Below are 19,129 nucleotides of genomic sequence, written 5' to 3' on the forward strand. Positions count from 1 at the left end.
TTTCCCTCATCAATGGCCTCGAAAACTTATCACAGATGTTGTGGTTTTATCCATCAAGAACAATAGCACGTTATAGAACCAGAAAAGGTAGGATGATGCAAGCCAGCTGGTAAATATTACTGTTCATTTGGTTTTTTGTGGTTGAAATGGTGAAAAGATTAGAGAAATGCATTACAGTATGCAAGTATATCAATTTGGTTAGCTTAGGTTTATTTCCAGAACCCAGAAATGATGACAAAAGTCACATCTCAGAGCAGATCCAAAATACCTTAGACCTCATTTCCACGAGTCATGCCATGCAACCCAAAAAATGCTTTTTATTTTTTTAGGTAATTTAAGCCCACATCAAGAACACATTTGTAAACATATGTAATTGTTGAATGCAGAACCAGGGAGAGATTTGAAGTTTTGAATCCACAAGAGTTCATTAAAATTGGTATGAGTATATTTCAGATAGTAAGTCAGCAAAGAAACCTTTTTTTCTACAATTCTCTAAGAAATACAACTTTCTCATAGATTTCAAGCTAAACCAAGCCTAAAATAATAGATGAACACATCACAAAATCCCAGGAATGAATTTGACTTGAACACCAAGAATGTGACTGGTAGAAATGTCAGTTTTGCTACCTTAGCCACAAATTTACAGGTAGTTCTGGTTGCAAATAACCATAGGTGTCAGTCCAAATCGTTTGAATTGAATCAAGCACAAATCCACCAGCAATCATAACCTAGTTGCTGAGTCTTGAGCACAAATCCACCTGCAATCATAGTTGTTGAGCTGCGAAAGTTGGGTGATTAGGCTCATTAAAACAACCTTTCAGTAAGTCATTGTTTCTGCACGAGATGCACGACATCTCCAAGCTCTACTTCACTTCCTTGCCATTCATGCTCATCCTTAAATAGAAGTTCAATCTGCTCCAATGACTTCCCTTTCGTCTCTGGAACAAGTGCGTAAACAAAAAGGACTGAAATAGCTGAAATTCCAGAAAAGACAAAGAATGTTCCACCAACAGAAATTGCACGGGTAACGGAGAGGAAAGACATGGCAACCAAGCCACTGCACACCCTATTCCCTACTGCACCAAGTGCAGCCGCTTGAGCACGTAGCCTTAGAGGGAAAATTTCTGATGTCAAGACCCAGCAAACAGGGCCAATTCCCACCGAAAAGAATGCAACATTTGAACAAACAAAAAGAATTGCCATTGCAATCCCAACCTGCCCTTGCCCAATAAAAGTGAGAGTAACACCAATGCTGAACAAACAAATAGTCATCCCAATTGTACTTACATAGAGCAAAGGTTTTCTCCCAAGTCTGTCAATGAGAAATATGGCAACCAATATGAAAGCGGTTTTCGAAACACCTACAGCAACGGTTGCAGCAAGAAGCTTTGACTTATCCTGAATACCAGCTCCTTGGAAGATTTCAGGGCTATAGTAAACAGTTGCATCTATTCCGGTGATCTGTTGGAAGCACTGGATTCCAAAACCAGTGATCAGCATTCGGCGAAGAGTAGGTGAAGGGCTCAACATTTCACGCCACACAGCTTTCTCTTCATACTTCTCAGCTGAACCAGTTCCAGCAGCTAGTAAGATTTCTGCAAGTCTCTCCTCCACTTCTGCCTCATTGTCAATTGTCTTTAACAGCACTGTTCTTGCTTCTTCAACTCGGTTTTTCATGACCAACCACCTTGGTGACTCTGGGATTATGAAGAGTGCAGCTCCAATGAAGAATGAGGGGAGAATTCCGACGCCAAGCATTACCCTCCAGCTTATATGTTCTGGAAGACCTGAAAATGCAAAGTTCGAGACATAACCGAGTAATATCCCGAGGTTTATGAAAATCTCTGGGAAGGAGGTAAGAGAACCTCTAGTAACACTTGGTGATATCTCAGCAATATAGATTGGGGCAATCATGACACCAAACCCTATTCCAATACCAGCCAAAAATCTTCCTATTATTAACACTTCAAAAGAAGGAGCAAGTGTCATTGTAGCTGCACCTGTTTGAAAGATAATGGCTGCTAAAGCCATTGTCCATTTCCTACCAATAATATCCGATGTTCTTCCACCAGCTAAACTACCAAAAAGTGAAAGAATGCTTAAACACCCAATAAGTACTTCTTCCTGTACCTCAGTTATCTTTAGATCTTCTTGAATGAATATGATTGCTCCACTCATGACACCGACATCTGCAGATTGAAAAACATAATCATAAATAATAAATTAGTTTTCCATTATAATGATCAAAGCTAAAGTGTTATAAGAATCTTAATCCAAACATATCAACCTACCACTCACCCTATTGGAAATTCTAGATCACCCTTGATTCAATGATTAAAAGTATTAACTATTCTTCAATCATGAACAAAGACACTCAAAAAACAATATTAGCTTTGTCAGTTCCATGTGATTCATATATTTTGATTACCATTAATGCATCATAAATTGAAGAAAAAAAAAGGAAATTTAATAGATTGACTTCCACAAGATTTTATGAGCTTTCCAAAAAATGAAACAAAACAGTATTTTTTTTCCTACTAATTAAGCATGGAGGACTGGTCGAACCAAATAATCAAGAACAAATATCAGCCAAACAAAATGAACTAAGACAACAGAAACAAAAACAGCAACAACAGCACTACCATCTCAAATGGGAAGAAAAAAAAATGAGAGCTTGATTACCATAGCCAAGAAGAACAGAATTGAGGGATGCAAAAATGGCACAAGCAAGAACATATTTTCTAGTACTGCTACTCCTCTTTTCTTGATGATGATGATGTGAACCATCATCAAAATCCTCTGTAACTTCAGAATCCATTCTCCTGTACTTATTCTTGGTTCCAATAGACAAACCAACCTCTCCATTCCCTTTTTCTTGGACACCAACCAATCCCATCTCTTTTTTCTTTACCTCTTCTGAGTCAAAGTAACACAAAAACTACACAGACCCAGAAGTTCTCTAACAGGAAAAGATGTCAGACTCAAGCTGAACTTAGGCTTTAGATCTGAAACTTTAAAGAGAGGAAGACATGTCCTGAGCAAGTGGGCCTTTTTTACCAAGCAAGGAAAGTAGGAAACCACTTGAAGGTGATGTATATTATTCTTTACATTAATTGGCGGTAAGCATCACAAGACATTGACTTCCTACTTTAAACAAGGCTTATTGGCAATTTCAAGGTAACACTACAGCTACAAGCTTTTTTATTCCCACTATTTTTGTTCAAGTAAAGAAAATGTTTTTCTCAAGTCCCATACTTTGTGTTTTCCTTTTTTGAATCCCTGAGATTGATTAAAGAATAAAGAATGGATAATGCAAAGGATAGTTAAATTTCTTACACAAACGTTTTTACTAAATGACATGGCAAAAGCTTTTACTAAATTTATTCGAAATAGTACAAGATTTTGTCTGAACTTGGGCAGCCATAATCGCGCATGAACACTGCGTTGGAATTAACTACCAACCAATCAATGCAAGATTTGCGATGATGGAATTTCCACAGCACACCAATCGGATGGAAGATAAGTTAGTTTCGAGTGTGAAAGCTGAAGTGTTAAAACCACTCTCTTAACCCCCCCCCCCCCCCCCCCCCCCCTCTGATGTCAAGACCCAGCAAACAGGGCCAATTCCCACCGAAAAGAATGCAACATTTGAACAAACAAAAAGAATTGCCATTGCAATCCCAACCTGCCCTTGCCCAATAAAAGTGAGAGTAACACCAATGCTGAACAAACAAATAGTCATCCCAATTGTACTTACATAGAGCAAAGGTTTTCTCCCAAGTCTGTCAATGAGAAATATGGCAACCAATATGAAAGCGGTTTTCGAAACACCTACAGCAACGGTTGCAGCAAGAAGCTTTGACTTATCCTGAATACCAGCTCCTTGGAAGATTTCAGGGCTATAGTAAACAGTTGCATCTATTCCGGTGATCTGTTGGAAGCACTGGATTCCAAAACCAGTGATCAGCATTCGGCGAAGAGTAGGTGAAGGGCTCAACATTTCACGCCACACAGCTTTCTCTTCATACTTCTCAGCTGAACCAGTTCCAGCAGCTAGTAAGATTTCTGCAAGTCTCTCCTCCACTTCTGCCTCATTGTCAATTGTCTTTAACAGCACTGTTCTTGCTTCTTCAACTCGGTTTTTCATGACCAACCACCTTGGTGACTCTGGGATTATGAAGAGTGCAGCTCCAATGAAGAATGAGGGGAGAATTCCGACGCCAAGCATTACCCTCCAGCTTATATGTTCTGGAAGACCTGAAAATGCAAAGTTCGAGACATAACCGAGTAATATCCCGAGGTTTATGAAAATCTCTGGGAAGGAGGTAAGAGAACCTCTAGTAACACTTGGTGATATCTCAGCAATATAGATTGGGGCAATCATGACACCAAACCCTATTCCAATACCAGCCAAAAATCTTCCTATTATTAACACTTCAAAAGAAGGAGCAAGTGTCATTGTAGCTGCACCTGTTTGAAAGATAATGGCTGCTAAAGCCATTGTCCATTTCCTACCAATAATATCCGATGTTCTTCCACCAGCTAAACTACCAAAAAGTGAAAGAATGCTTAAACACCCAATAAGTACTTCTTCCTGTACCTCAGTTATCTTTAGATCTTCTTGAATGAATATGATTGCTCCACTCATGACACCGACATCTGCAGATTGAAAAACATAATCATAAATAATAAATTAGTTTTCCATTATAATGATCAAAGCTAAAGTGTTATAAGAATCTTAATCCAAACATATCAACCTACCACTCACCCTATTGGAAATTCTAGATCACCCTTGATTCAATGATTAAAAGTATTAACTATTCTTCAATCATGAACAAAGACACTCAAAAAACAATATTAGCTTTGTCAGTTCCATGTGATTCATATATTTTGATTACCATTAATGCATCATAAATTGAAGAAAAAAAAAGGAAATTTAATAGATTGACTTCCACAAGATTTTATGAGCTTTCCAAAAAATGAAACAAAACAGTATTTTTTTTCCTACTAATTAAGCATGGAGGACTGGTCGAACCAAATAATCAAGAACAAATATCAGCCAAACAAAATGAACTAAGACAACAGAAACAAAAACAGCAACAACAGCACTACCATCTCAAATGGGAAGAAAAAAAAATGAGAGCTTGATTACCATAGCCAAGAAGAACAGAATTGAGGGATGCAAAAATGGCACAAGCAAGAACATATTTTCTAGTACTGCTACTCCTCTTTTCTTGATGATGATGATGTGAACCATCATCAAAATCCTCTGTAACTTCAGAATCCATTCTCCTGTACTTATTCTTGGTTCCAATAGACAAACCAACCTCTCCATTCCCTTTTTCTTGGACACCAACCAATCCCATCTCTTTTTTCTTTACCTCTTCTGAGTCAAAGTAACACAAAAACTACACAGACCCAGAAGTTCTCTAACAGGAAAAGATGTCAGACTCAAGCTGAACTTAGGCTTTAGATCTGAAACTTTAAAGAGAGGAAGACATGTCCTGAGCAAGTGGGCCTTTTTTACCAAGCAAGGAAAGTAGGAAACCACTTGAAGGTGATGTATATTATTCTTTACATTAATTGGCGGTAAGCATCACAAGACATTGACTTCCTACTTTAAACAAGGCTTATTGGCAATTTCAAGGTAACACTACAGCTACAAGCTTTTTTATTCCCACTATTTTTGTTCAAGTAAAGAAAATGTTTTTCTCAAGTCCCATACTTTGTGTTTTCCTTTTTTGAATCCCTGAGATTGATTAAAGAATAAAGAATGGATAATGCAAAGGATAGTTAAATTTCTTACACAAACGTTTTTACTAAATGACATGGCAAAAGCTTTTACTAAATTTATTCGAAATAGTACAAGATTTTGTCTGAACTTGGGCAGCCATAATCGCGCATGAACACTGCGTTGGAATTAACTACCAACCAATCAATGCAAGATTTGCGATGATGGAATTTCCACAGCACACCAATCGGATGGAAGATAAGTTAGTTTCGAGTGTGAAAGCTGAAGTGTTAAAACCACTCTCTTAACCCCCCCCCCCCCCCCCCCCCCCCCCCCCCCCCACAACTGACAAGAGTTGTGATAGGTTATTGGACCCTTGGGCATAACTTCACAGAGATTAATATTGATTTAAATGATTTGGTTTGGATAAAAAAAAATCAATCAAACTGAATTTATTTTCCAAAATTTTAAATGGTTTTAATTCAGTTCAATTTGGTTTTACATTTATTAAAATCATATGAGTCCAATTTAAATTAATGAGTCTTTAATTTTATTATTTTAATGAGCTTTAATTAATAACCTAAAAAGTATAAATATTTAGAATTAATTATTATAACCAATCCTAGCACTAATAATAATAATAACAACAGCAGTTATGATATTAATAAAAAAAAATTAGTTAATCCTGAGGGGTGTAACTCAACTGATCAGACTCTAGGTTTGCTCCCTGAAAATTATCAGTTTGAGTCTCACAAACATTAGGGCCACTGGAGACTTACATGATCGTTAACTTCAGGACCCGTGGGATTAGTCGAGATACGCGCAAACTAACCCGGACATCCACGTTAACAAATAAATAAATAAATTAGTTATACAATGAATGATATACTAGTTTTAGCTGCAATATTAGCCAAAACGGTGGTAGTTTAGTGAAAAATGATTTTTCTAGAATAAAAACTTTTTAGGTTGATCTTGAAAATATTTTTCCTTTTAACTCATTCAAAACAAAAAATTGAAGAAATCATGTCATTAAAAAATATTATATGGAAAATAATTACACAAATGTAATTTTCTTTCATAAAATTTTGAAAAGAATACTTCTAAAATGTATTAAATTCTAATTATAAAACCTAAATTAACTCGATAAATTAATTTGTGATACTACTGACTCAAGGATTGGAGGTTGGAAAAAAAAGAATGACCTGACCAAACCCCCTCAAAACCAAGTTGACTTGATCCCTAGTTGATTTAAGATAAAACTCAGCTCTCAATTCATTGGTTTTTTTAAAAAAATATTATCTTCATATCAAAAAAAAATTATCATTTTTAAGAAGAAAACATTTTAATTTCTTTTAAGGATCTCACCCCATAATCTCCGTTGGATTTTATAACTATATCCAAAATTTGAAAATTTTCATTCTATAATTGAGGGCTAACGGCCCAATAATAGTTCATTGTTACATTACACCCGTGACCTGTCCCACCAAAACATTTACACGAAAAATAAAATGGCTAAGCCCAACTCTATAATACATCATAGGAAAAGATTTTATTGGGCCGGAGGTTAGTCGGTTTCAGCCCAATTTATCAGGACTATTAATTAAAAAAACTTTAAAAAACCTAAATTTAGTTCCAAATCTATATACTCATTTTTAATTGAGTCCCAAATCCATCAATTTTGTCAAATTGATTACAAAGGTTTCAAAAAATTCTCAATTCAGTTTTTTCATTTTCTAATTTTCATCAATTTAAAAAAAATTTGTCAATTTTTTCATCAAATATATTAAAATTAAAATTAAAAAAATTCACAAAAGAAAGCAATTGAAAATGTAGGAACTATTATTCTCAAAACAAAATAATGTAGAAACTATTTGGAACCTAATTGAAATGAACTATAAGTTTGAGATGTAATTGAAAAACAATATATACATGTGGGACTAAATTGAGTTTTTCTAAGAAAATAAACCGACTTTGTGTAAAAATAAAAGAAAAGGAAATGCGAGAAAAATCTCTCCATCGTCTTCGAAACCAGACCGTCCTCCATTAAAGCTATTTCTGTTACCTTCACAAAATCAAACCCTAGAAATCCTAGTAAAGGGGATAAAAAACCCCATCAAAATGGTTTTCATAAGAACCCCAACAAGCACCAACAAAACCCTATACATTCACACAAACCCTACCAGCACAACCCTTCATGCCCTCAAACACCAAATTCAACTCCAAACCCAAATCCCAATATCTCAACAAAATCTTCTTCTTCCGAAGATTTGCCAAAATCCAAATACCCTTTTGCTGTCTCAACTTGACATTGCCAATAACACAACCCTAACCCTTCACATCCCTTTACTTGGGGGGATGCAAGCTCCGGTCGCACCGAAATCCCGACTGGATTTTTTAAATTCAAAGCCTCCAGCTAATTATGTTGCGGGGTTAGGGCGTGGTGCTACTGGTTTTACTACTCGTTCTGATATTGGTCCGGCACGGGCTGCACCGGATTTGCCTGATAGGAATGCCGGGGCGGCAGCTGCGGGGCCAGGGGGTGGTGCGGGGCGGGGGAAAGGGGGGAAAGGAGGGGAGGACGAGGATGAGGACGAGAGTGAGGAAAAAGGTTATGATGAGAATCAGAAGTTTGATGAGTTTGAAGGAAATGATGTGGGGTTGTTTGCTTCTGCGGAGTATGATGAGGACGATAGGGAGGCAGATGCAGTGTGGGAGGAGATTGATAAGAGGATGGATTCGAGGAGGAAGGATAGAAGGGAAGCTAGGTTAAAGGAGGAAATTGAAAAGTATAGGGCTTCGAATCCGAAGATTACTGAGCAGTTTGCTGATTTGAAGAGGAAGTTAGTAACATTGTCTGCTGAAGAGTGGGAGACTATTCCAGATATCGGGGATTATTCATTGAGGAATAAGAAGAAGAGGTTTGAGAGTTTTGTGCCGGTTCCGGATACTTTGTTGGAGAAAGCTAGACAGGAGCAGGAACATGTTACTGCATTGGATCCTAAAAGTAGGGCGGCTGGCGGAGCTGAGACGCCATGGGGGCAGACGCCAGTCACAGATTTGACTGCTGTTGGAGAAGGAAGAGGGACTGTTTTGTCATTGAAGTTGGATAGGTTGTCAGATTCGGTTTCTGGGTTGACTGTTGTTGATCCTAAAGGGTATTTGACTGATTTGAAGAGTATGAAGATTACTAGTGATGCAGAGATTTCGGATATTAAGAAGGCTAGGTTGTTGTTGAAGAGTGTTACACAGACGAATCCAAAACATCCCCCTGGTTGGATTGCTGCGGCAAGGTTAGAAGAGGTGGCAGGGAAGATTCAGGCGGCTAGGCTGTTGATACAAAAAGGGTGCGAGGAATGTCCTACGAATGAGGATGTCTGGTTGGAGGCTTGCAGGTTGTCGAATCCTGATGAAGCGAAGGGGGTTATTGCAAAGGGAGTTAAGAGGATTCCCAATTCCGTCAAGTTGTGGATGCAGGCTGCGAAATTGGAGAATGATGATTTTACTAAGCGGAAGGTTTTGTTGAAGGGTTTAGAGCATATCCCGGATTCTGTGAGGCTGTGGAAAGCAGCGGTGGAGTTGTGTAATGAGGAGGATGCTAGGACTTTACTTGGTAGGGCAGTGGAATGCTGTCCTTTGCATGTTGAGTTGTGGTTAGCATTTGCAAGGTTGGAGACGTATGAAAATGCGAGGAAGGTGTTGAATAGGGCGAGAGAAAAGTTGCCCAAGGAGCCAGCTATATGGATTACTGCTGCCAAGTTGGAGGAGGCAAATGGGAATACACCAATGGTTGGGAAGCTTATTGAGAGAGGTATTAGGGCTTTGCAGAGAGAAGGGGTGGTGATTGATAGGGAGGAATGGATGAAGGAGGCTGAGGCAGCGGAGAGGGCTGGTTCTGTGGCAACTTGTCAAGCGATTATTAAGAACACAATTGGAATTGGAGTCGAAGAAGAGGATAGAAAGCGAACATGGGTGGCGGATGCAGAGGAGTGTAAGAAGAGGGGGTCTATTGAGACTGCTAGAGCAATTTATGCGCATGCATTGACGGTGTTTTTGACTAAGAAGAGTATTTGGCTTAAGGCAGCACAGCTTGAGAAGAGTCATGGCACAAGAGAATCCCTCGATGCATTGCTACGGAAGGCAGTTACTTACAGGCCACAGGCTGAAGTTCTATGGCTTATGGGCGCTAAAGAGAAGTGGCTTGCTGGAGATGTACCTTCTGCCCGAGCCATTCTTCAAGAAGCTTATGCTGCTATACCGAACTCTGAGGAGATTTGGCTTGCAGCATTTAAGCTTGAATTTGAGAATCATGAGCCAGAAAGAGCTAGAATGTTGCTAGCTAAGGCAAGAGAAAGAGGTGGTACAGAAAGAGTCTGGATGAAGTCTGCAATTGTAGAAAGAGAATTAGGCAATATCGAGGAGGAGAGGAAACTGCTGGATGAAGGGTTGCAGCGTTTCCCTTCATTCTTCAAACTGTGGTTGATGCTTGGGCAGCTCGAGGAGCGTCTTGGTAATTTGGATAAAGCCAAGGAAATTTATGAGGCGGGTTTGAAGTCCTGCCCAAGTCATGTGCCTCTTTGGCTTTCTCTTGCTAACCTCGAGGAGAAAACAAATGGGCTCAGTAAAGCTCGAGCAGTGCTTACCATGGCAAGGAAGAAGAATCCTAAGAACCCTGAACTTTGGCTGGCTGCAATCCGTGCTGAATCAAGGCATGGGAATAATAAGGAAGCTGATAACTTGATGGCAAAAGCATTGCAGGAATGTCCTACCAGTGGCATACTTTGGGCAGCATCTATTGAGATGGCTCCTCGTGCTCAACATAAAAGCAAGAGCGCGGATGCAATTAAGAAATGTAGTCCTCATGATCCACATGTTACAACTGCTGTGGCCAAGTTGTTCTGGCGGGAAAGGAAGGTTGACAAAGCTAGGAGTTGGCTGAACAGGGCAGTTACCCTTGCCCCAGATATTGGAGATTTCTGGGCGTATTACTACAAATTTGAACTTCAGCATGGGAATGAGGAAGACCAGAAGGATGTCTTGAAGAGGTGCATTGCTGCAGAACCAAAGCATGGTGAAAAATGGCAAACGATTTCAAAGGCTGTGGAGAACTCTCACCAGCCTACTGAAGCCATCTTGAAGAAAGTGGTGGTTGTTCTTGGGAAGGAAGAGAGTGCTTCTGAAAATAATGACCATTAGTTCCTTGTAAGCCCGTACCTTGAAATTATTTGTGTTTTGGTTGTTTGGTAGACGATGAGCATTTAGCCTTTTCAAGTGTCGTTGTAGTGTTGTAGTCACCTATTCCTTTACATGTCTTTTATTAAATGCGTGTGAAGAACAAGTAGATGTTTAAGTGCCCATTTGACTTGCTGAAGCATCGTGACAGAACTTTTACCAAGTATTATTTTAATGTTTTATTATGTCACGTTCCTGTCCTCGATGCTTTCTTTGGCCTATCTCACTTTCGCAATTCTCAGTTAATTAATTGATGTTCGGTTGTGATTTCACTTTCAAGGAATATAGGAAAGGAATGGAGTTTCTTTTAAATCTGTTTGTTACTCAAATTGCTAGCCCTCTGCTCTTAATTTACAGGACCTGTGAATTTCCTACCAAGATACTGAAAACATTCACTTTAAAGAAAATCCAAGCTGCTAATCTCAGCATTTTCCTCAACTTTTAGCCCTAAATTTTAGATGTTAAAATTCCATCATTTGAAGTTTCGGCTTACTGTATGATGATTGGATGTTAATGAAATCTAATTTGAGCATATGTTGCTGGACGCTCATGATTGGATAAAGTGGCTCTGTAATTCTCTTGTGCTAACAAATTTGAATTCTTTCCTCTGTTTCAGATGCAATATTTGTATTTTTTGTTTATGTTTTTTTTCCTCTGATAATCATTTGAAGTCATTTCATGTTTATTATTATTATTATTTTAAATGGTTAGACTAGCATGTGTACAAAATTATGCCTGGAAGCTGCAACAAGTTCAGGAATCACACGAGTCCTGGATCTGGCATTAGAGGGATAGGAAGTAGTAGGATGCTGATTTGTCTAAAGTGAACGAGTTCAGTTGAGTGTCGAAGGTTGAAGATGGAAAAACTTTGGAATGGTATGTTGCCAGTGGATATTGCAGTCTGTCCATTATGTGATTATCTTGAATCTTTATACCCAAACCTTTTGGCAGCAACTCCATTAGACGGAATCAATGTTTCAGCTTTCGAGTGCTGAATGCCACTGCCCAAAAAATCTCTATATTATCCGTGGTCTGCCTGTACTGCTGCTATTTTGTAATTACAAGCTTCTGGTGCTCAGATGGATCTTCCCGTGTGATTTATTTATTTCAAGTCATTGTTTTTTATTTTTATTTTGAATAACTCATTAATAGTTCTGTGCTAATTTGTCAAAAATTTGGCTTCTGCTGCAGATGGCATGTATTCAGTCCAGATATCTCTCATTGGTTCTTGATCATCTGCCGGAACTATTTTCTTATACTGGCACCTTGAAGACTTTCGCTTGCTGTTTGTTTCATAAACTATTATCCTCTTGTTATGTGTTGTTTGGTTGCCCTTTTAACCCTCAGGCCTCAAGGGATGTGTACGCCGCTGCTGCTGCTGAGGCGAATTGCTCAATGTGACTGGATCTTGCTCTTGCTGCGTGCATGTAATTGTGGTTGTCTTTTCGGTATTTTAGCCCAGGTGGCTTACCTTTTCTTTTTGGCTGCTGCTGGCCTCCTTTTGGGATGAATTTTGTTCCCGGCTGCTGATACGTGATGTTTCTGGGCTGTTGGCTGCAGCTTCTGTACTGTTCCTTTTCCCTTCATGGCTCAATAATTAATACAATAAAAGAGCTTTTGAGAGTTGAAACCTGACACAATTCTTTGATTTCATTTCTTTCCTGTGGTGCTCTGTGGTGACAAATTTGCAGCTATCTTGATACTGAAATGCTTTTATTTGGTAAGCTTGTATATGGGATAGCTGAAGGGGCATTAACAAGACACTATGCCTCAAGGGTCAAAAATTTATTGTGATTTAAGCTATGCTTCTGGCTTTTCTTCATTCCATCTGCAGTATTTATAACCTTTTGTTACTGGTTCAGCACTCCAAGTTATGATTCCACATGCAACAATGTTGATTTTAACCATTCCTTCCCAGTCAAGCCCTTGCAGAGGAATAGAAACAAAGCACCCCAACCTATATTTTGCATGATCCAAGAACGATCTACAGACAGTTTGATAGACGAAGTTTTGAGGTCCAGGCCCCTTACATGAACATAGTGATGCGAATTGAGCTAGCCAGGGCTCAACCATGGACCAGAAAGGGGATGGTTCTTTCTGCTCACTTTTCCCATCTTAAGCCCTAGCCGATTTCGATAAAAAGTAAAGTCTCTCCTCACATTCAAGTGGAAGGGATGAAGTATGCTCAAGAGGTATTTTCTTTCTTGCATATGCAGAAATTAATCAACAATGTATGGTGAATAAGGCCGCCTCCTCATGAAACCAATCCATTGACCTCGCATTAAGAGAGCCGAGTAATGCTTAGACCACAAGATTGATGCCTGTCTAACAGCAAAAGGGCAGTGTCCACTAAAGGAGAAAGGAAAAGAACAAAGAATTTCATAGAACGGGAACTTGTTAACCTCTGATATAGATTGTTCAAAATTGACAAAAACTTAAATGTACACAGTTTTTCACCGTAGCATGTGAGAAGAAATACTATTCATTGGAACAATGGTTCTCTCTTTTTTGGTCCTTGGGATTCTTTACATTTTGGTCCCTCAATTTCTTTTTCTTTATATTTGATCCTTTAACATTGCTTTGATTTGTGATTGGTCTTCGTGATTTATTTTTCTTGCCTGCATATTAGGATCTTGAGGTGTCAGGAAAATGTTATGTCACTTGGTTGATGCTCGGTGTTACAAATTAAAATTCAATTTCATTGATTTAAAAAAATTAAAGTTTAGGGGAGTGGATTTGAGACTTAGACAAATATCCAATCCCTTTTTTTGCTAATATCAAGGACTTATTTGTATGCTATGGGGAATAGTTTAGTTTTTTTTTTTATCATTCAACATTTTTTTTTCAATTTGATCCATTTACTCTGACTTTATTTATGATTTGACTTTGTAATTTGTTTTGTTTGTCTAAATATGAAGTTATCGCAAAGTCTTGGAAAAACTCTAGCACTTTATTGATACTCGGTTTGACAAAATAAAATAAAATTATGTTGATGTAAAACAATTAAGTTATAGAAAACTAAAATTTAAACTGAAAAAAAAAAAAGGACTAAGATGGACAAGCAAGTGAACTATGCAAACATGTAGACCACAAGCGCTAGGGTGTCGAAGAGGCTCTTTGCATTCAAGTCAAAAAATGATCGTTCATTAAATCATTTAGAGCGCTGCACTGAACTCTATCCAATGGGCTAATAGTTAGCTAGTAGATGAAGATAATTTTTTTTTCTTCCTTTTCTCATATTTTCTCTCTCCATTACTAACGAATTGTGTTGGCCCAGCTAAAATTTAAAGGTGTCTTGTCATTTTATTTTTTGTCAATTTTAGTCCATGTTTTTTTTGTTTTTTTTTTTGTTTTGGGTTTTTTTTTTAAATTGTTTTTTTTTTTCAATTTTGTCCTTCAATATTAGGTTTATTTAGAATTGAGCTTTGTGATTTTTTACCTTGGAGTGATCCTGGCCTCATGACCCAAATCACGAGTTTGGAAGATTAATCTAGGTTGATATTGATTTTTTTTTTTATATCTTTTTTCTACATTAATTTTCTTTTTTGATTTCATCATTTAAATTTATATTTGTTGGAAATTAAGTTTCATGATTTTATTTGTTTTTTTTATAAGGTTAATTTGGTCTCAGACTTGAGTTGCCCAAAGTTGACTCGGGTCTATTTTTGTTGTTTTTTTTTTGTTTTTAATTTCATCCTTCATCACTTGGTTGGTTTGAGAATTGAGTTTCATAATTATTATTTTTCCTTTTATTAGGCTATTCTTTTTGCATGATCGAGCCCATGGGATTTAGCAAGCATCCTGACCTTACAACTTGGATCACGAGTTTAACATGTCATTTTCGATCGACATCAGACACATTTGTTGTCCTTTCTATACTTTTGTTTCTTTAATTTTATCATTCAACAATAATAAGTTGTTTGTAAATTGAACTTTATTAAATTTTTTTAGTTAAGTGTTTTTTTTTTTGGTACATATTGTTATGATGGATTTTTCTATAAAGATATAACTAGTCTATTTATTGTCAATTTTTTTATTATATAAAAATTTAATTGTATCTATAACCCAAGAAACAAATTTTCTTTTTACTTTTTTAAACACAAGAATAATGTACAAATATTTTTTTAGCATTAAAAAAAACTTTTGGTCCGGCCGTGGCGTATCATGTTCCATGCATGTAGCAATATCGAAACTGTTCCATAGACTCGTTTGAGAGAGGCCATTTAAAGGCCAAAGCCTTTAGATTTGTCTGAAAGCGCAGGAGAAAGTACCTATAAGTGCACTGCATTCTGAGAGCGTAGTTCTGATCTTATCAATTATACAGACTAGGTGGTTTGGGTTCGTTTGGATGTTTGTGTGCTCTTGATATGCTTATAGGATCTTCTTTCGTCAGGCTGTTCAAATGGATACATTACAATTGCCTCATCTCATTCAAAGTATATGGCATCTGCATTTACCAAAAAGAGGTAACTAGAACATTCAAGGAGTTCATTATCTTCAGGACTAATTGTTCACAGTATTGCCTTGTTTAAGAAGTTTGCGTTCTACTCGGCCAGTTTTAGGGCTCAATTAAGCCAGGCCAACTAGCTTTTCACTTATCTCCCACAACTTCAATGCCTTCTCTGCGTTGCTGGCTTCTTTAGAGAGCTGGTTTTCGAATGAAGATGAGTTCTTATTCCAGCTCCAGTAAACACCAGATTTCGTCAGGCTCGGATCACTCACAACCTGAATCACAGAAAGTAGAATTTTAGGCTATTGTATGTGATGCAAACTTGTGTATGGATGCACTGCATAGACAACAGCAATCCTGTAGTAACAGACCTGTGCAAGTCTTTTTCCTGCTTCCTCTTCTGAAACATAGCCTTTAGTAATGTACTTCTGGAAGGGTGGGAACAGAGTCCTGAACAAAGGAATATGGTTCCTGAATAAGCCTGTTTCGGCTATGCAGCCAGGGTAGAGGGAAGCAAAGGTGATGCCCGTCTCTTCATGGTACCGCCTGTGTAATTCTTGCATTGTGAGCATGTTGCAGACTTTGCTGTCTTTATAGGCCTTGGCACCATCAAATTCTCCTCCATCTATCATGGGTGAGCTGTTTAGGTCATTCAACCCACCCACAAGACCTCGCAAATCTCCAAGGTTAGCCTTTGGAGGCACATTCCCAGCCAATGTGTTTGTGTTTCCTAGAATCATAAATATGAAAATATTCTGTCAGATTACCGATCTTCATCATGACTAGTTTGTTTACACCAATTCCTTTGTAAGTTACAGATTCCTGGAAGGCTATACCATCAAAATCAATTTTCTGAGCTTCTAAGATGTTGTACATTGGTTCATGATATTGTTTATGAATTCTGATACTTGCAAAACTGCTGGAAAAGCCAAGTGGCACTAGCATGAACACCTTTTTTTCCTTCCTAAAGTTAATCAGTACCTGTTATGGAGCCAACGATGATGAGACGTTTGGTTGGATAATCTGATTTCTTCAAGTCATCAAGCAGCAGCCGTGCAAGCAAGAAGTGACCAAGATGGTTTGTCCCAACACTGAGCTCAAATCCTTCAGCAGTATAAGTGGGCTCCTTGGCAGTGGGTAAGTAGACTGCAGCATTGCACACCAGCACATCAAGCGGCATACCTGAACGACGAAACGTATCCACAAATTGACGGACACTTTCAAGAGACGCAAGGTCAAGATGCATGACAGTGTAGTTCTCTTTTGGAATGCCAGCTGTTTTAGCTGCCCTCTCTGCCTTAAGAAAGTTCCTACATGCCATAATCACATGACATTGCCCTGTCTCAGACAAAGCTTTGGCCGTGGCCAAACCCAAACCTGATGATGTTCCGGTAATTACCACAACACACTTTCTTAAAGTTTTCTTTGCTTCTGGTGCTGCCTCAGTGATTGCTGGAGTTGTAGTAGCTGTTTGAGACCTAATTGTTCTAACTGGTAATTCCCTTTTCCTGAATTCCTGCATGCAAATGATTAACATTCACTATACACATACAATACAAGTCTCATGTATACCAAATTACAGAAGCACAATATTTGTTGAGGTTCATGATTTCACAAAAAAACTCAATGTTTTTGTCGAATACCATTAGCTATTAGTACGTGGCATTCAAAAGGTGTTTCTGACACCACTTTTAGCCATGAATCTGACTAAGTTTTTCGTTGACAGACTCTCAAAATGTTTTCACTATTGCTTTGCATGAATGGTGATCTATTATTATCCTACAAGATAAACCCCTATTTAATTTCTATGTCCCTCCTTTATATAAACAGAATCCAACTTGGGCTAGCTTTCATGCATCGAGACTATACAAGTCCATGCCAAAACTAGCATACCCATGGGAATTTTACTCGCATGGAGATTAATTGAACCCTGGTGGCCAAAGAGGGATTTAGAATCTCAAATAACTTTCTAGCTATTAAATTCCTTCTTGTTTTCTTAAGGTTGCATTCAACACATTCAACATTATACATTCAGTTCATCACACCAGTGCAGAGAAAGTGGAAAAATCTGAACATTTCTTTTATGCCATTAAACCCTTTTCACAGAAGCTCATGTTGTGCCATGCAATAATTTTAGGATTTGTCATCCTCAACCAAATCTTAAGCAGTTCTTCATCTATAGTTTTCGAAGATTAAATTGAGCAAGTAAGATATTTGACTTACCTTGCTTTTTATTAGAGAACAGTCGAATTCAGCTTTGAGGTGATTATTTGGAACTGAAACTCCAAAAAAGCCTGTCTCCTTAAGAGAAGCATTGGACTTTCCCTGTCAACAGACCACATCAAATGAATCAACAGATAATAATAATAAATAAATAAAGCCATTTACAAATGTATTGAAGGAACCCAAATATTTTGGTTAAAGGAAAGTGCTGACCTCTTTGTAGATGGAGACAGTAGAAGGGAGTATAGAGGCTGCTTGAAGAGCCATGAGAGAGTGATAGGGTAATTTGGTGAAGCTTTCTTGAAGTTATATTTTGTGACGAGTGGATCAGTTTCACTGTTCTTAGAAGGCTAAGTTGAAGGATTTTGTTTCTGTTAATGTTGTGGAGGGAGATAAGACTCTGTCTTGAGCCGGGGACAAATTTTGCCACGTGGATTTCTCTTGTCCAATCAGGTTTTGAGTTTCAGATTTTCTATCACCTAGATGTCCAATTTGACAATGCAATTTCGACGTGGTTATGGATTATTGTACTAGATAACGTATATTTTTGTTTTTTAAAAATGATTTTGAAAAAAACTAATTTAATTTTTATTTATTTTAAATTATTTTTTTAATATTTTTAAATTATTTTGATATATTAATTTTTTTAAAAAAATATTAAATTTATTTTTAAATAAAAAATAACTATTATTACAATTTCAAACTATCATAGAAAAATATAATGCGGTGTTGGTACTTGGAAATTGGAATGCTACTTCCCTTCGTGTACAATTAATGGGACAATTTGCACAAACCATAGAGAAAACGCTTTCAACATTATTTTTCTTAATAATATTAGCGTGAATATTTTTTAATTGGTTCAGTTTTTATCAAAAAAATAATTAAACTAATTTTTTTTAAAAAAAACTGAAATCGGTTCAAACTGACCGGTTTCGGTTCGGTTTTTTAGGACAAAAACTGGTTCAAATCGGTTTGGCTCGGTTTTTTTGGTTTCAGGTTTATAAAACCAAAACTGAACCGAACCGGTCAGTTTTTTCAAAATTTTAATCGGTTTTTTTCATGGTTTGGTTTTTTCGGTTATTTTTTTTCTAATTTTCTCAGTTTAATCAGTTTTTTGATTTTTTTACTAGCCCCTAAATGATATTTAGTTTTGTTGGATTTGGTAAATTAACTTGAAACATGTTTAATTTATTCTTGACTTGGGTTGATTATAGAAAAATTCAACTTAAAGTTGATTCAATTGATTAGAGGAGATTAACTAGTAATTTGGTTGGTTTAATCAAAATCTGGTTTGATTTGTTTTTTAAAAAATAATATTATTTTAATTTTGTATTCACCATGTAACCTGAATATTGCACTAGGTAAATCCCAAATTTAATAACTATTTTTTTTTCCTTTCAAATACAACAAATTGGTGATTTTTTATCTTACAACATTTTGTGTTTGAAAACAAAAGGAGAGAGCATTGTTAGGGCACCCATGATGGGTTGGGACCA

At 37.3% G+C, this 19,129-nt stretch overlaps 3 protein-coding genes across 7 annotated transcripts; 1 reads left to right on the forward strand and 2 right to left on the reverse strand.

Annotated features, from left to right (window-relative positions):
• Positions 1–399: 399 nt before the first annotated feature.
• Positions 400–5,714, reverse strand: LOC7494416 (probable polyol transporter 4). 4 transcript variants are annotated; one of them, XM_052446467.1, is made up of 2 exons: positions 5,153–5,686; positions 400–2,189 (listed from the first exon to the last, which is right to left on the reverse strand). In XM_052446467.1, the coding sequence occupies exons 1-2, from the start codon at positions 5,364–5,366 to the stop codon at positions 826–828; spliced, it is 1,578 nt and encodes a 525-aa protein (XP_052302427.1). In that variant the 5' UTR covers positions 5,367–5,686; the 3' UTR covers positions 400–825. The 4 variants fall into 4 exon arrangements, with proteins under 4 accessions (XP_052302427.1, XP_052302428.1, XP_002319907.2 ...); XM_052446468.1 differs by lacking the exon at positions 5,153–5,686 and adding an exon at positions 3,758–3,897; XM_002319871.4 differs by lacking the exon at positions 5,153–5,686 and adding an exon at positions 2,683–3,214.
• A 2,010-nt stretch (positions 5,715–7,724) lies between these two features.
• LOC7494417 (protein STABILIZED1) lies at positions 7,725–12,600 on the forward strand. 2 transcript variants are annotated; one of them, XR_002977251.2, is made up of 3 exons: positions 7,725–10,930; positions 11,672–11,836; positions 12,152–12,600. XR_002977251.2 is itself a non-coding variant. In XM_002319325.4 (2 exons), exon 1 carries the CDS (start codon positions 7,850–7,852, stop codon positions 10,922–10,924), a length of 3,075 nt encoding a protein of 1,024 aa, XP_002319361.4. In that variant the 5' UTR covers positions 7,725–7,849; the 3' UTR covers positions 10,925–10,930; positions 12,152–12,600. The 2 variants fall into 2 exon arrangements, 1 of the variants encoding a protein (XP_002319361.4); XM_002319325.4 differs by lacking the exon at positions 11,672–11,836.
• A 2,787-nt stretch (positions 12,601–15,387) lies between these two features.
• On the reverse strand, positions 15,388–18,014 carry LOC7497381 (protochlorophyllide reductase). Its single transcript, XM_002319872.4, has 5 exons — positions 17,847–18,014; positions 17,634–17,735; positions 16,392–16,926; positions 15,782–16,140; positions 15,388–15,685 (listed from the first exon to the last, which is right to left on the reverse strand). Exons 1-5 carry the CDS (start codon positions 17,898–17,900, stop codon positions 15,530–15,532), a joined length of 1,206 nt encoding a protein of 401 aa, XP_002319908.2. The 5' UTR covers positions 17,901–18,014; the 3' UTR covers positions 15,388–15,529.
• Between the last annotated feature and the right edge of the window lie 1,115 nt (positions 18,015–19,129).

Source organism: Populus trichocarpa, chromosome 13 (genome assembly GCF_000002775.5).
Source record: "Populus trichocarpa isolate Nisqually-1 chromosome 13, P.trichocarpa_v4.1, whole genome shotgun sequence".
Classification (NCBI taxonomy): Eukaryota; Viridiplantae; Streptophyta; class Magnoliopsida; order Malpighiales; family Salicaceae; genus Populus; species Populus trichocarpa.